Genomic DNA, 16,604 nt, shown 5'->3' on the forward strand with positions numbered 1-16,604 from the left:
GGTTGAAGCCCAGGTCGAAGGCTATGAAGTTGAGGCCATAGTGGCCGTCTGGCCGTCGGGGGTCATAGAAGGCCCGGGTGTGGCCCTGGAAGTGGCGCATGCTCCGGGCTTAGGCTCTCTGGCGAGGCCATCTTGTACCAGGAGAAGGCGGACTCCAGGACGCGGGCCGGGTCCCGCAGGGTGGTGAAGGCGGTGTCTCGGGGCAGGATGCGCCACACCTGGGTGGGGAAGGGCCTGTGTGCCCACGAGGGCGGCTGGCCCTGGGGACGCTCCAAGGGCTCCAGGCAAGCAACTGGGAGTAAGTACCCTCCACCCAGCCCCCCAGCCCCCTCTGCAATGGGACGGGATCCACCGGGCTTTGCCTCTGAGGGACCTGAGTAGGCTGTGGAGGTCGCCTCCAGTGGCATCTTCGCGAGGGCAGTTAAATCATCAGAGAGGGCTGCAGGGTCCCAGGGTCTGGGGAATGGGGACCAAAGCTGGCCATGTCCAGGGTGCCAGCCATTCCCCTCTGTAGGCACGAGAGGCCGCTTCCTCTCCACATTGGCCGTGGGTCAGGATCTGCCGCAATGGCCATGCCCTGCCTGGCCTCTTGCTCCCAGCCCCCTACCCTCTCATGGAGTCTCCTCAGCTACTCAGGAGACCCTTCCTCTCCCTCCCTAGGACCTCCCTCCTCACACCCCTCTGACCTCCAACAAAGTGTTCTCACCCAACCCCGTGGCACTCCTACCTGCCACCATAGTCACCACCTCACTGCTCTCCCGGTCACTGTGGTCACCTCCACACTGCACTCCCCCCATCTCCATGGCCGCCTCCCCACTGCACTCCCCCATCACCATCGTCACCGCCACAATGCACTCCCCCCACCACCACCAGGGTTACCTCCCCCCTCACCATTGTCACCGCCACAATGCACTCCCCCCAACTCCATGGTCACCTCCCCACTGCACTCCCCCCTCACCATTGTCACCGCCACAATGCACTCCCCCCAACTCCATGGTCACCCCCCACTGCACTCCCCCATCACCATCGTCACCGCCGCAATGCACTCCCCCCATCTCCATGGTCACCTCCCCACTGCACTCCCCCCTCACCATTGTCACCGCCACAATGCACTCCCCCCAACTCCATGGTCACCCCCCACTGCACTCCCCCATCACCATTGTCACCGCCACAATGCACTCCCCCCCACCACCACCAGGGTTACCTCCCCCCTCACCATTGTCACCGCCACAATGCACTCCCCCCAACTCCATGGTCACCTCCCCACTGCACTCCCCCCTCACCATTGTCACCGCCACAATGCACTCCCCCCATCTCCATGGTCACCTCCCCACTGCACTCCCCCATCACCATCGTCACCACCCCAATGCACTCCCCCCATCTCCATGGTCACCTCCCCACTGCACTCCCCCATCACCATCGTCACCACCCCAATGCACTCCCCCCATCTCCATGGTCACCTCCCCACTGCACTCCCCCATCACCATCGTCACCGCCACAATGCACTCCCCCCATCTCCATGGTCACCACCCCACTGCCTCCTTGCCATGGCCGGGGGTGCTCTGCAGAAGCCCTAAACTCTGCAGGTCCCAACTGAACTCGGAGTCCCCATGTCCCCACCCCAGTCACCATGAGACCAAGTCTGTCTTATGTCCTCAGGCTCAGGACTGCCACCCAGGCAGCCAGGCCAGACACGTGGGGGTCACACTCACCCCTGCCCTCCCCTGAAATCTCACCACCCCTGGGGTCCTCCCTGACCTCGTTCCCTCTGGCGGCCCAAGCCCAGGCCGCCTCCCTGTCTCCCACGTTCCCGCATTCCCTCCTAATTGGTCACCCCTCCAGTCTTGCCCCTCTTGTCCAGCCCCATCTAAGTCACACCGAAATCTCACTATGCCCCTTTTCCTCAAGACCCTCCTCGGCTCCCCGAAACCCAGTGGCTGACGTCCAGGCTTTCAGACAGGGTCTGCAGGGTGACTGCCAGGGGACCTCAGTACATCTCTGAGTGTCCACTTCTCATGGCTGAAATGACCTGCGTTCCGGGGGATGTCACCAGTGAGGCCACTCAGCTGCTGCCTCAGCCGGGCAGGTTGGTGGGAAGTTGCCCCCTCAGAGGGGTTGGACCCAGCCTGGCTACCGAGCCTCATATCTGCCTCACCTGGGCAGACTGTCCCTCTTATCAGGGCCCACACCTGCCCTGTGTTGGTGTCTTTAAGTGTAACCTTCTTTACAGCTTTTGGAGACACTGTGATCTAGCTAAAGGAGTGACTCTCAAATGGTGGAAATGTGCATGAGGGAGAGAGAGATTTGGAGAGCAGTGCTTCCTAGACCCGGGCTGGCCTCCAGGAGGGCTGAGTGCCCATGATTCATATGGAACACCCGCAGGCTCCCCCAGCTCGGGAGATCAGCAGCACAGACTTTGGGGTGGAAAAGCAGGCAGAGGGGTCAGGCGCGTGCCTGCCTGGGCAAATATTGGCTTGTGGCCTTGCTTTCCTGGGCTGGGAGCCCATAAGGCACAGGTGGCCCTGAGAGAGGCCCTGGGGAAGGCCGTGCTCCTCCTGGGGGATCCCCACCAGGGTGGGCTGCAGGATGGGGACCCTGTTTGGCACCTGCTGGGGGTGGATACACGGGGCATCCTGGTCTCCAGGCAACAGCTGAGGGAGGAGGGGAGCCTGCTTGGAGGAGGAGGCTGGGCTCAGGGGCCAGGGATGGGGCCTGCCCTCTGCTGAAGCCCCCAGATACAGCACCTCAGCTTTCTCTGCCCCACCCCACCCTCAGCTCCCTGGGATGGGTCTCACCTGACCATTGTGAGGCAGGAAGTGAGGCTCTGAGACGCAGAGGGTCTTGCTCCGGGTCACTCAGCAGTCAAGTCAGCCGGTGCTGAGGGTTCTAGGAGGGGCTGTTTCCTGCCTGTCCTTGGTCCTCAGGACACCATCTTCCCTGTTCCTTCCATGACTTGGCTCCAGGCCTCCAGCAGTCTGTCCAGTGCAGTGGGTGGGCAGCAGGGGCTGGCCTGTGCTCATCTGGGTGCCCATGCTGCAGCTCCCTGGGTGTCTGAGGTTTGCTCAGTGACCGCTGAGGCCACTCAGGCTGCTCCAGCAGGTCCTGTCCAGCCAGAGAGCAGAGTCATCCCACCATGGAGGGTGTGGCTAGTGGGGGCCCTTCTGTGAGGTTCGGCCAGACCCCACCCCACCTCCCTCCACAAGCCCTTGACTATGCCTCTCTGACCCCCTCTCCCAACCCTCCCACCCTCACCCTTCACCTCTCCCCACTCCCTCCCACTGTGCCCCAACCGCAGCCCTCTAACTCACCCCTCTCTCCCTGACACCCCCCAGAACTCTCTGTGCATGAGGGAGTGCCCCCAAAACAGGCCCCTCCCCAGCCCAGCTCCCCTGATTCCTCCTCTTTAGATCCTCACCACCTACACCCTGTTTCTGGGGAGTTTTCCCATCAGCTGGGTCCGCCAAGGACTGTGACACTGGGGTCTGTGTGGGGCTGTGGCGACTTCTGTGAGAAACACCGAGCTGCCCCCAGGCGGCTCTGCCATGCGGCGCTCCCACCGGACGCAGGCACGGGGCTTCTGCTGCTCCCAGGCCTCCGCGTTGTCAGTCGGGTGGGTGCCCCACATTCCCGTGGGTGTGCAGAGGCTTCTCACCGCAGCTTCAGTCTGCAGCTCCCTCACAACATGCAGTGCAGAGCATCTTTCCTGTGCTTTCTGCTATCTGTGTATTTTCTTTGATGAGGTTTGTTTAGATTTTTTACCTCCTTTTTAATTGAGCTCTTTGTTTTCTTGTTGCTGAATTTTAAGCATTCTTCCTATATTTGGATGCCAGTCCTTTGTCCAGTGTGTATTTTGCAAAGATTTTCCTCCACGTCTCTGGCTTTCCTTACATTCCCTTTGCAGAGCAAACCATTTTAAATTTTATACAGTCCATCTTACTGATTTTCTCTTTTATGGATCATGCTTTTGGTGTTTTATCTAAATAATTCAGAGCCTTACCGAAGATCACCCAGATTTTTTCCAGTGTTTTCTTCTAATGGTTTTGTAGTTTTGCATTTTACGTTTAGGTCTGGGATTCCTTTTGGCTGAACTTCTGTAGAAGGCGGGAGGTCTGTGACCACATCCTTCTGATTCTTTGTGTGTGCCTGCTTCTGCATGTGGGCATCCGTTTGTTGGAGCACCCTCTGCTGGAAAGACTCCCCGTCTCCACTCACTTGCGTTTGCTCCTTTGGACCAGTTGGCGCTATTGGTGTGGGTCTCCTCTGGGCTCTCTATTACTCTGTTTTGTGCACCGATATGACCAGTCTTGGGAATCCTGTATGATCCTGACTATGTAAGCCTTACAGAAAGCCAGGAAGACAGGTCATGTGAGTCCTCCAACTTTGTTCCTCAGTATTGTGCGCCAGCTGACGGATCACAGGGTTCTTGACTTTGAGAGGAGAGCTTCATTTCTTACAAAGGGTTGCAGCCTGCATCCCGGCCATTGCAGGCTGGGAAGCATAGCCTCTGGCAGAAACTGGAAAAAGGCACTTTAACAGTGGGAAGTGGGAGAGGAATCTATGCTGAACAGGTTGTCTACATACACATATTAAACATTTTAGGAGGAGCTATGAATATTCATGAAGCAGGGAGCACACGCACACATAGTAAGCACACATGCCTGCTACATGCATGTTCCCTGTGGGGCGGAGACTTTCATTTCAGTTCATTAATAGTAGGCCCCAGCCAGGAGTGGTGGCTCGCGCCAGTAATCCCAGCACTTTGGGAGGCTGAGGTGGGTGGATCACCTGAGGTCAGGAATTCGAGACCAGCCTGGCCAACATGATGAAACCCCATCTCTACTAAAAATGCAAAAATTAGCCGAGTGTGGTGGCACATGCCTGTAATCCCAGCTACTTGGGAGGCTGAGGCAGGAGAATCACTTGAACCCAGGAGGCGGAGGTTGCGGTGAGCCGAGATCACGCCGTTGCACTGCAGCCTAGGCAATAAGAGCAAAACTCTATCTCAAAAAAAAAAGAAAAAAAGAAAATGTAGGCCCCTATATGTCAAGAGGTGACACAGAGGACACACGGCCAGACCAGTCCATGGTCTGTGGTCTCTTACTGGGAAGAGATGCTAGTTGGTTGTTGTATTGAAACAAGAAAAAGGGATCAGGGGTCTGGCAAGTCTTTCAAAAGGGCTGGTTTCTGCTCACCAATTAGGAAAGAACGTCCAGTGGCAGTTGATGAGGAAGGGGGTATAACAAGGTGTGTCTGGCCTCCTGTCCCATCGTGGCCGGGAACTCAGCTTTCAAGGTTTCTCTTGGGTCCCCTTGGCCAAGAAGAGATCTGTTCAGTCAGTTGGGGGCCTTAAAACATTATTTTTATTTCTCAAATGTTGGCTATTCTATGTCTTTCCCCTCTCCATATAAACTTTAGAATCAGTTTGTCAATATCTGATTAGCTGCTGGGATTTTGATTGGGAATGCATTGAATCTATAGCACCAACTAGGAAAAACTGACATCTTAACAACACTGAATCTTCCAATCCATAAGCACAGAATGTCTCTCCATTCCTTTAGATGTTCTTTGATTCTTTTCAGAAATGCTGTAGTTTTCTACATACAGATCCTCTACATATTTTGTTTGATTTATACCTACTTATTTCTGTTTCTTTTTTAATGATATTATAAATGGCATTTTTATTTAACATTTCAATGATTTATTGCTGGTTTATAGGAAAGCAATACACAATAATTATAAATTATTTAACTTTTGTGTATTAATTTGTATCTTGTGGCCTTCGTGTACTCACTTCCTAGTTCCAGGAGTTTTTTTTTTTCTTTTTTTGTCAATTCTTTGGCATTTTTTACACAGAAAACTCTATTGTCTGCAAAGAAAGATACTTCCATTTTTTCCTTCCCAGCCTGTATACCTCTTATTCCCTTTCCTTGTCTGGTTGCACTTAGAATTTCCAGTGGGATGCGGAAAGGAGTGCTGAGAGGGAACACCATCGCCCTCCCTCAGTCTAAGCGGGGGACCTGCCAGTTTCGGGCGTTAAGTGTGATGCCAGCTGCGGGATTTTGTAGCTGTTCTTCATCAAGCTGGGGAAATTCCCATCTCTTTCTCGTTTTTCCTTCTCACCTCCACCCCAGAGTCCTTTGCTGTGGAGGCAGTTCTCGGCATGCTTCGAGATGATTACTCTGCCCCTCCCCCCATGGGAACATGAGGGGATTTTTCTCTCTGAGAATTTGGTGGGGGTTAGGGTAGTAAAACCCATGAGCACATGAGCGTCCCCCCAGCCTGCGGTGCAGGACCCTTTCTCTCTCCAGCTGGTCCACACACAGCCTCCAGCAATTCGCTAGAACTGCCATCTAGGGCCTCCTGCCAGCAGCGGTTCCAGCAGCTTCTGTTCCAGGGCGCCAGTCTCCACTGAGACTCTGTGCTGTCTCTTCAGAGTTTGGGGTGGCAGTGTGCCCTGTAAGCTCAAAGCTTTGATTGGTGAAAGAAAACACTGATTTTCAGGTTTGTCAGCTTTTCTTGCTGTAAGGATGAGCTTCTTGACTTTCAAGCTCTTTACGCACCAAAGGCACTCACCTAACGTTGCTAACTTTTTAAAAATTTAGGATCCACATGAGGTCTCTTAAATTTCTTTTAACCTATTTCCCTCACCTTCTCATCTCGTAATTTATCTGTTGAAGAGCAGAGGTCGTCTGTGAGGGAAGTCTCCCACGTCTGGGTTTCGATGCAGGCATCCCACAGTGTCTGTCGGCATAGCCTGTCACCCTGGTGTTTCTTACAGCCGGATCTGGACACTTGATCAGCTTCAGCGCCAGGTTTTTGTAAACCACCCCTCAGGTGGGTTTGTGCCGTTCCATCCAGAGGTAGATTTTACCCTGCTGTGTCTTTGGTGATGTCACTGCCTAGCCGCATTCATTCATTCATTTGCTCATGTGTTGGGGATTACACAGCCATGGGGTTTTAGGATGACCTTCTCTCTTCCTTTATAGGAAAAATACTTCTGCAAAGACAAATCTCTGCTCCTCGGCTACCTGGCCATGCTTAGGTACAGTTTCTAAGGGAAGACAGGATAATGCTTGTTTCTTTTTCCTGATTTACTTGTTTCCAAAATGAGTTGCATCCTCTGATGGTTACCAGTGAGCTATTTTGAGCTATTTTTTTTTTTTTACTATTTTTAATTGTCATTATAAACCAATAGATGTAATCATATTACATGTTGTATTAGTTTGTTTTCATGTTGCTGATAAAGACATACCCGTGACTGACCAATTTACAAAAGAAAGAATTTTATTGGACTTACAGCTCCACATGGCTGGGGAGGCCTCACAATCATGGCGGAAGGCAAGGAGGAGCTAGTCACATCTTACATGGATGGCAGCAGGCAAAAAGAGAGGTTGTGTAGGGCAACTCCCGTGTTTTAAAACCATCAGATCTCATGAGACCCATTCACTATCATGAGAACAGCGCAGGAAAGACCTGCCCCCATTATTCAATCATCTCCCACTGGGTCCCTCCCACGACACGTGGGAATCATGGGAGCTACAAGATGAGATCTGGATGGGCACACAGGGCCAAAACATATCACGTGTTCCAGTCATCACATTTATTAGCCTTACTGATGTTCAAAGTGTCCCATCTTAGGCCAGTGGGAGCCTCTAAGTTGGATCCTGGGTCCTTTTGACACAACCCTTGAAGTCTGACAATGACTCTGGGGCCTATCGGCAAAATCCTTAAAGTGTGATAATGTTTTTGTTGAAAAGATTTTCATGGTAATCTTGTGCAATTCTCATCCCCGCTCTGGAACTAGCGATTTCTCCCAGTATTAGAGAGAAGTTCTATTTAGACGATACAATCTTGGTTCTAGGAATGTGTCACTGTTAAGGAGCTGGTTGTTGTTTCTAGGCCTTTTCAATAGATGGAGCTAGGAAATGTATATTTTTTAAAGAAAAATGAAATCTATCATATCTTCATATTGACCCTTCAAATTCAAATTCAGGCTATTTGTGGTTTTCCCACGGATTCTTTTGGGATTTCCGGATATATAATTCTATCATCTGCAAAAGAGATAATTTTTACATTTCCTTCTCTGTTTTTATCCCTCTGATTACTTTCTCTTGTGTAAAGAAATTAGCTAGTAATTCCAAAATGCCATTGAATAGTGGTGATGCTAGCATGCCATTCTGCTCTGTTCCTAGCTTTTCTGCATCTGTGGTCATAACTATTTTTCCTTAGCTCTATTGATATGATGGATTTTATTAATAGATTTCTTGATATGAAGTGACCTCTTCCTTCCCAGAGTAAACTCTACATGGTCATATCATGTGAGATAGGTTAATTATTTGATGACATAAATGAAATCACTATTAGAGATAAGGGAAATGAATGGGAAAGGAGTTTCAAAGTGTGTTCTTGTATCATGAAGTCCTCAAGGTCATCCCTGGTTCAGAGACTTTCTAGAAGGATGCACAGGATCTAGCATACAGTGGTGCCATGGCTGAGACTGGTTACTGCAAAAGGCTCTGAAACCACATCTGTGAACGGAAAAAGCATGGGGTGGAAAAGGCATGGGGCGTGGTGTGAAGGAAACCGGGCTCGTGCTTCCAAGGCCTCTCTCCCCACAGAGTAACACAGGACATGTTTCATTCCCAGCAATGCTGCAAGGCCGTCCATATTAAGGGCTCCCCATTGGGGAGCTCAGTAGGGACTCAGTGCCTGTGGCGTTGACTGGAAGCTGGCCATGCCCTGCCTGGAACACACCAAACTCCAGACTTAGAAGGAAAGTGCATTGAGGGCTATAGTATTTGTACAGTCTGGGCACAGTGAACCCTCATTGTCATCCAGGGAACAGTTCAAGTGCCAAGTTCCCAGAAGCCGTGTGAGGCTCCACCTCGCAGCAGATGTTTAAAGAATAGCAGGCGCAAGCCTGTTGGGCTAATTCTTTTCTGCACAATGCCCAAGATTAGAAATTTTGAAAAATAAACTACATTTGACTTTAAAAGATATTAAACATAATTTTATAAGGCAAAGTAAAATATTATCAAAACAGAAAGACAAATTACAAAGTTAGAAAATTAAAACATACGACAAAGGAATGAGCTATCTGATATATGTGTAATTGACTGCCAATTAAGAGGAAAATTTTGCCAGAGACATAATAGGCAAGTCACAAAAGAAATAAAAATAATCTGGCTGGGCGCGGCAGCTCACGCCTGTAATCCCAGCACTTTGGGAGGCCAAGGTGGGTGGATCACTTGAGGTCAAGAGTTCAAGACCATCCTGGCCAACACGGTGAAACTCTGTCTCTACTAAAAATCCAAAAAATAGCCAGGTGTGGGGGCAGGCACCTGTAATCCCAGCTACTCGGGAAGCTGAGGCAGGAGAATCACTTAAACCCTGGAGGCGGCGGTTGCAGTGAGCTGAGATTGCACCACTACACTCCAGCCTGGGCGGCAGAGTGAGATTCCATCTCAGAAAAAAAAAAAAAATATATATATATATATATACACATACATATATATATATATACATACATATATATATACACATACATATATATATATAAAACACATGAAAATAATTTAGCAACACTAATAAATAAAATTGAAAAATGATAAGGTGCCACTTACCACCTGTCAAATGGGGAAGACTAAAGAGACTCAGACATGCAGTGAGAGGATGATGGGCTTTATGTTCAGAAGCCGTGTGTGTGTGTCTGTGTGTGCGCACGCATGTGCACACACGTGCCACGCACACACACACGTAAGATGCACATATGAATTTATATAAACTCCCACACAGTAATTCCAGCTAGGACTTTGTCCCCAAAAGTAGGATAAGAGCACGGTTTTATGTGTAAGGACCCATGTTGCTCTGTTGTTTACTGTACTGGAAAGTACAGTTTGGAAGAATCAGGAAAGCACCAGTTCACTCTACACATGAGAGGAGGAAGGTGTGGAGTGCAGAGCAGGCAGGAAGCTGGTGGGTGCTCTCGGGCCAGGTCCTGGAAGCCCACACTGCGGGGAAGAGGGGCAGCTCATGGGAATTCTTCTTGGGAAATGCCATTTGCTGTGCAGTGGGATCCTCTGACACCCCACACACCTATAAAGTCAAGATCTCCTGGCTGGGGGCCTGGCGGGCTCCCGGTGGTGGTTGGTAGGGACAGGAGAGGGCCGTGGGGGTGAGGGGTTAAGTCCCTGCTTCCTGCGTCCTGGACCGTAGACAGGACACGCCTGCGCCCCTCTGGCCCTGGGTCCAGTTGGGTCTAGCTGGCCAATGGGTGCCACCCCAGTAGGATGAGGAATTTGCTGGATCCTGTCCGGGTGTCCCCAAGGCTGGGGCTCAGCTCCCCAGAGATACAACGCGTCCAATGGACACGTGAGCCTCCAGACACCCACACTGTGGCTTGGTCTGCTCCAGGCTCCACGGAGCCAGCCTTAAGGTCTTGGGGAGAGGAGAGCACAGGCTGGATGGGCCAGTGAGGTTCAGTCCAGGGTTCTGGAACCGTCTCAGGGTCTGGGTCTCAGTTTCAGGATCTGCCGCACAGGCGGGAGCAAGGGAGCCTCCCCAGGGCCTGGACTCTGCATTCAGACTCCACCTCACAGGGGACACAGGAGGGGCCCTGGGCCGAGTCAGGCTTTGGGGCAGCAGCAGGAGGTGTCAAGATGGGCAGGAGGCTGGAGCAGAAGGGAGCCAGGTGCATTACAGGCCACCTCTGCCTGGAGACCGGGTTGAGGTTATCACTGGCTGTCTGCACAGGGGTGGACTCTGTCCTCAAGGCTGGGGCTTCCAGGCTTTTCTGCCCTCTACACATCCTGGAGGCTGTGAAAGCTTTGACACCCCTAAAGGACCGCCCCCAGTGCAGGAGTGACAGTGGCCATCTGCTGAGTTAAGACGTGAATCTGTCTGTCTGTGTGAGTCCACTGTGCCACTGGCCCTCGCTGGACGGCAGCAGAGACTTGCAGGCATCAAAAGGGTCTGAATGGCTCCCAGGCCTCAGAGAACCACCAGCCAGGGCTGCACTGAGGCACCAACATGGACAGAAAGACCATCCCAGCCAGGAGAGAGTGCAGCTGGGGAGTGTGAACCAGGCCCCACAGGGCACAGGATGACCGTGCCCAGCTTAGCACTGCCCTGGACACAGAAGTGGTCCCAGGTCCCAGAGCCCGGTCACACCACTGGTGGAAGGCACCAACCACGAAAGCCCAGCGCCACTCAGCCCACACTCCTGGTTCTACTCCCTGGTCTTCCAGAACCTTCGGACAATACGTGTCGTCCCTGGGGCCCCAAGAACAAGATCAGGTGGAAGCAGAGGTGGCGACAGGTTTCTCCTTAACACTGGAAGGCACAGCCACTTGTTACTTAATGTTAATTTTGTTAGTTTCATTCATTGTTTTAAAAAACAGAAACCTTCTACAGCACTTAGTCTGTGTCAGGCCCCGTCCTAAGCCTTTTCCAAAGCTAACTCATTTATCCTCCTCAACCAGTGAGGAGGCCACTATGATTCTGCCCAGTCACTGAATTCTGGTTTGATTTCCTTCTCACTCTTAATTTTTAAAAGAATTACACAGTAACACAAATTCATTGTAGAGAAACTAGAAAATCCGATGAATAAAAAGGTTTTTTCTTTATTTTTCATTTTAAAATAATGGTAGGCTCACAAGAAGTTACTAAAATAAAAAACAACAAAAAACAGCACAGAGAGGAACTGTGTGTGCCCTTCACCCAGCTGGCAAAAAGTTCTAAGTCTAGAATCTCAGGACTGGAAGACTACGACCTCTCAGACAGGAGGAGTCCGCACAGGTTGAACGATATCTATGTCAGCCCTGACACAGCCCCTCCCACCTGTAGCCAGAGGGTGGCCCCACACAAGGCCCTGGAGCCCCCATGCCAGCCAGTAGGGTCCACCTCCCAGGCCCACTGAGAGGCGTTGCTTTCCGAGCAGGTGCCACCCTCACTCAATGTCCTGGAGATGGCTGTCGCCTGTGACAAAGCCACTCACCTCTGGAGGGCCTGGGGGCTCCTAAGGACTGGAGGCCCTGCCCAGAGTCCCCCAAAGTGCAAGGCTGTCACCCCATCCTCCCATCAGCTATCAGTGCGACGCCGGTCCCCAAACTCCTGCCATGCCTTGGACAAGACTAAGGCCCTTGTGTGCAATGGTGCGGCCTCTGGAACTCCAGGAGGCTCTGAGGATCTGGGCCCAGGCGCAGACCTCATGGACTAGAGACTCTGAAGGGTCCAGGCCCGAGGCTGCCTGGGATGGGTGCAGTGGCCTGCTATGAGGGTGGTAGGTGCTGTGTCCCCGGGGAGGTGCCTGGGGCTGGTTCACAGGGGTGCAGCCGGTCACGGAGAGAGGCAGGTGGAGGTTGATCCTCCAAGACCAGCACTCTGTGTACACTCAGTCTTCAACACCTTCCCCACCACCTCCCCATGCCCATCTCGAGAGCCAGCCCCTCCCTGCCTCATCACTGGGGGAGGGGCACTGTCTCTGGACCACGCTGGATGCATGCACCTACAACCATCTTCCGGGGCCCCCAACACACCTAACACGCAAACAAAGCCACAGCAGAGCCCACAGGAGTGTGTTGGGTAAGAGCCACATTTATTTCGTAATTGGACAGAGCCTCAAGTGCACACACAGTACAGGAGCCTAGGGCTAACACTCGGGTGTAAGACATCGGGACGGGCGTTGTGACGTCGGGACGGCAGCTATGACATGGGGTCTGGGGTGTGCCCACAGCAATCACGTATGTACAAGCCAGGGACGCGGCCTCTGAGCCACAGGGAAACCAGGGGACGGACTAACTACAGGAAGCACAGGCCCAGGGAGAAACGCGGGTCGCCACAGCTGCTGTCCATCTCGGGGACGCACGGCCCGGCACCGGGGGTAAGGGAGTGTGCCTTCCGTGGTCCCCACACGGGTGAGGCTGGCATAGGACCAGTGCAGCAGCACAGTAAACACCTGTGACATCAGCCCCACCAGGGCCCCAGGTGCTGGGGACTCCAGGGACCAGGTTGACAGGGAGGGCCACCTCATCACAGCCGTCCTGGGTGGGGGAGTTTGTGCCTGTGCAGCCGGTGAATGAAACATTGGCATCTTCCAAGCGATGACTCCCAGTGGGAGGCCTTGGACTTGGCACCCCTAGGCACTGGCCGTGTCCCATCAGAGCCCAAGTGCTGGTCGGCCTGGAGCCCGGCATCCCCATCTATCTGGAGCCGCAGTGGAAGGAGCTCCCCCTTTCTGGTGGAAGATGGCTGCCCCCAAACCAAAACAAGCCCCCAGACTCGGCAGTATAAAGCATTAAATGAAACCATCTGAGAGAGACGGTTTTCCAGATCTGTCTCACCTTCCCCACTTAGCAGGAAGCAGCAGCCATGCTGGGCCTGGCTGTCTCCTGAGCACCGCACCCCATGAGCACCTCCACACCAGCCCTCCACCTCACAGATGTGGAAACTGACTCCTGGGGAGCTCAAGGAATGCAGCTAACGTGATCCCTAGGTGGTTTCTGGCAGAGCGAACTTTCAAGAAGCCAGGTGTCCTGACTCAGGCGGCCTCCTCTCACCATCAACTCTGAGTTTCTGGGTCCTGGCTCAGGCACTCCTCACTAGAGCAGGCCTGGAAGGAAGGAGTCGGTGGAGGCTGCAGTGTGGCTCTGGGTCCTAGCCAAGGCCAACACGGCACCTGGCTGAGAGGACACAGCCAGGCAGTCTCCATGGCAGTGGAGGCTTCTGAATTTAGGCAGCTCCCAGGCACCTCCGCTCAGCCCACCCATGCCACGAGTTCTCTGCAGGTTGGCTGGCCTCAGACACCTGCGACCTGGGGGGCGCGCCCAGACCCTTTGGAGTCCGCAGCCTCAGGCTGGCTGACCTGAGTTGGCCGCGGCAGGGCCTGTGCCTCCTCTAGCCTGCCTGGGGCCCGTGGGGCTCCCACTCATCTCAGACCAGTATGTCCTGCCCTGCCTCTCCTTCCTGCCTCCAGGCAGCCCTGGATGCTGGAGCAGGTGCTTCTGCAAGAAGCTGCTCTGCATTCTCTCCTCTCTGCATCTTGGCCCACTGCCTCCAGAGGACACCCATGGGGAGCACAGGCCACCTGGCTTCTGAATTTTATTCTGGGATGTGAATCCTCACCTGGGAGATTTCCAAAGAAAGCTGCTGTGTCCTGTGTCCTGCCTTCCCTGACGTGGCTTCCCGAGCCCTGATTCTCCCTCACAGAAACCCCCATCAGCCCCTGGGAAAGCCTCCCAGGCAGGGGATGAGGGTGGCGGTGGCCACACCGCACCTGAGCCCAGGTACGAAAAGGCGAGCCCACAGTCCCAGCTCCCAAACAGGCTGGCCCAGGCAGGCAACCACAGAGACCGCAGCCAGCATGGGCCCTGGCCTGCCCTGCACGCCACTCTCGGAGATGGAACTTCAGGGGCCCAAACAACCTTCCCAAAGGAAAACCTCATGCCAGAGCCTTCCCATGTGGTGTAGAAGCCCCACGCTCCCCCACTCCTGAGCCGCTGTCTCTCCCCCAGGCATGGGATTGGGGTCTCTGAGGCTCATGTCAACATCACATGGGACAGCCTGGGAGAGTAGGGGCCTCAGAACCAGTGGGGTGCTGCATCTCCCCCACTCCAGGAGGCAGGATCTGATGAAAGTGCTGGGCCCTAGGTCTGGAGCACCAGACCCGACGTAACTGCTCCCACAGGCCATGGCGGGAGAGGGGCTCTGTTGCTTGGCTACTGTCTTTCCTTGAGCTAAAAAGAGACCAAATCGACCTGTGGGTGTGGGTGGGGAGGGCCCTAAAATCTCCCTAGGCCTCTGGACATGACTCCTATGACCAGACTCTCAGCTTGGGGCTGACCCCTGTCCTGTCCTGGGTGGCCCTCGGACATTGGTGTCTGCAGAGGGGGTGAAATGGGACAAGAACAAAGGGACACCGCAGATGCAGAAGGAAGAGCTCCTTGAAGACAATAACCACCGAGCCAGCCACCCTCCATTGCCGACCGACCAGGATACCCCCACCCCGTGGGATTTTCTCAATGGGACTCACAGAAACTCTCTGCCCTGGGAACAAAGAGAGGAAAGTCTTTGCAAGAAACCTGCTAATGGCAGAATTTCTTCCCAGAAGCTACCTTGAGCTCACTCCATTTCTCGCTGCAGCTGAAGAGGCTGTGCCACAGCCCTCGACACCTAGACCGTCGCCCTGAATTCCGACCTTCCCTGACTTCCTGGTCTCACCCTGCCCTGATGGTCCGGAGACAGCACACAGCCCCATAGTCTGCACACTGGCGGGTGATCCCGACCCCGATCCCTCCCGGTCCCCGCCCAGGACAGATCACAGCCTGGGTGCCGTCTGCCTCATCTCAGAGCCAGAGCCGAGTGTCACCCCTCACCCTTTCCTGGGGGAAGCTGCTGGAACTCTTCTTAGAGTCACATCTCAGGTGGCCGCCCAGAAGAGATGTGCGTTCTACCTCCCACCAGAGGAACTCACACCACCCTCCATGCTGCACAGACTTCAGGCACCAAAGACACCCCCCCACCCTCCCACACATACACCCAGGACCCATGTGGCTATGGAGAAGCCTGGGGCCCAGGCAATGCACCCGTGTGCTAGCCCCAAGGTGCCCCACTGGTCCAGACAGCTCCTCACTGTGGCCTTCCAAAGTGGCTGTCCCTGCCCTGCCTGTCCCTAGCAGGCTTGGGAGACACACGTGGGAACAAACGGGGTGGAGGTTGTTGGGGGTTCCATCTGAATATTACAGGGCTATGTGGAGGCATTAGAAATAAATACTTATAAATAGAACAAGTCTTATAGTTAATTTCCGAGTTGACTGTTTCAATGTCACTAACTAACGTATATTAATTATAAGTCTGTCTATGCTTAAAAAAATATTAGAACGGCAGCAAGAACCCCCGTAACCTGCGCCCTTGGCCCCCCCAGCCTCTCCCAGCTTGTTCCACCAGAGCACATTCTGCAAGAACTGACACGCGCAGCCTCTGCTGGGAGCACAGCTGGTCGTGTGGCACAGGTCCCCGGGCCTGGAAAGGGCGTCCCCTGGGGGGTCGACCCGGTCGTGGGCTGTCTGGCAGGAGAGGAGCTGGGCGGCAGGTGACAGGACAGACGAGGATGAGGGTGGGGATGGGCTGGGCCTGCCGGCTGTCACGGGAGGGCTCAGGTTCAGACCCGCATCTGGGCAGACCTCCTTCTGGAGAGCTTGGACCTGCAGAAGAGTTGGGAGAGGCGGCGTGGTCAGGCCAGGAACACCTGCAGGACATATCCACCGTGCCCTGCACAGGCAGGCAGCCGTGAGGGGCAGCCACAGACCCCATGTCCCCGCTGGTTCCCTCACCACCTGGGGAAGGGACTGAATCTCTGCTTCTGGTGTGTAGGACTCAGCCCACCCATCCCCTCCTGCACCCCGCTTTTCACATCCCTGCTGTGGGAGGGACCGGCTCCTTCCGCAGCCTGCCCAAGGGCACACGGTTTCTCCATGCCAAGGCCACAGTGTTAGGATGTAATTTTGAAAGTATGGCCTGGGATTTATCACTCCACAAGAAGCCACGACTCAGAGGAAGCATTAACAGCCCTAAGGGCGTCCCCAGCCCACACAAGTGAGGGCAGGCCA

General features: G+C 53.8%; 1 protein-coding gene across 23 annotated transcripts in view; it reads right to left on the reverse strand.

Moving 5' to 3' along the window:
• Positions 1-12,574: 12,574 nt before the first annotated feature.
• The window catches only part of KIF1A (kinesin family member 1A), a 116,707-nt gene continuing 112,677 nt past the window's right edge, over positions 12,575-16,604 (reverse strand). For all 23 annotated transcript variants that reach the window (XM_063648216.1, XM_063648212.1, XM_063648214.1 and 20 more), the window contains one exon: positions 12,575-16,199. In XM_063648216.1, the coding sequence (XP_063504286.1) occupies positions 16,157-16,199 (43 nt within the window). In that variant the 3' untranslated portion in view covers positions 12,575-16,156. The remainder of the gene's footprint in view (positions 16,200-16,604) is intronic.

Source organism: Pongo pygmaeus, chromosome 11 (assembly GCF_028885625.2).
Source record: "Pongo pygmaeus isolate AG05252 chromosome 11, NHGRI_mPonPyg2-v2.0_pri, whole genome shotgun sequence".
NCBI classification, from domain to species: Eukaryota; Metazoa; Chordata; class Mammalia; order Primates; family Hominidae; genus Pongo; species Pongo pygmaeus.